The 338-nt window shown below is 49.7% G+C and overlaps 1 protein-coding gene across 1 annotated transcript in view; it reads left to right on the top strand.

The window, feature by feature from the left end:
- The window catches only part of LOC119594331 (serine/threonine-protein kinase Nek8-like), a 10,212-nt gene that overhangs the window by 767 nt on the left and 9,107 nt on the right, over positions 1–338 (top strand). Inside the window, exon 3 of the mRNA XM_037943389.1 lies at positions 112–323. Coding sequence (XP_037799317.1) covers positions 112–323 — 212 coding nt within the window. The remainder of the gene's footprint in view (positions 1–111; positions 324–338) is intronic.

A 338-nucleotide genomic window follows, 5' to 3' on the forward strand; every position in this document is an offset into this window, starting at 1 on the left:
TGAATCCAATGGGTTAATACTGGGAATATATCCCCACTCCCCTGCAAATGATATATCATTCATTTGACCCAATAGCTATAAATGATACCAAGTCCCTACCTGTCTCTGCAGACGATACCAGCCCTGATCATGAAAATCATGCGAGGGATCTTTGCCCCCATCCATCCACGCTACAGTGCTGAGATGCGCTCCTTGGTCCACCTGTTGCTCCACATGGACCCTGCTCAGCGCCCCAATATTCACCAGGTGATCAGCCAGCCCCTCATCTTCCCCACACTATTCAAGCTGCACGCTGACTTGGGGATGGTGCGCTGTGTGTCCAGGTCTGTTTTTTTTTT

Source organism: Penaeus monodon, chromosome 33, assembly GCF_015228065.2.
Source record: "Penaeus monodon isolate SGIC_2016 chromosome 33, NSTDA_Pmon_1, whole genome shotgun sequence".
NCBI classification, from domain to species: domain Eukaryota; kingdom Metazoa; phylum Arthropoda; class Malacostraca; order Decapoda; family Penaeidae; genus Penaeus; species Penaeus monodon.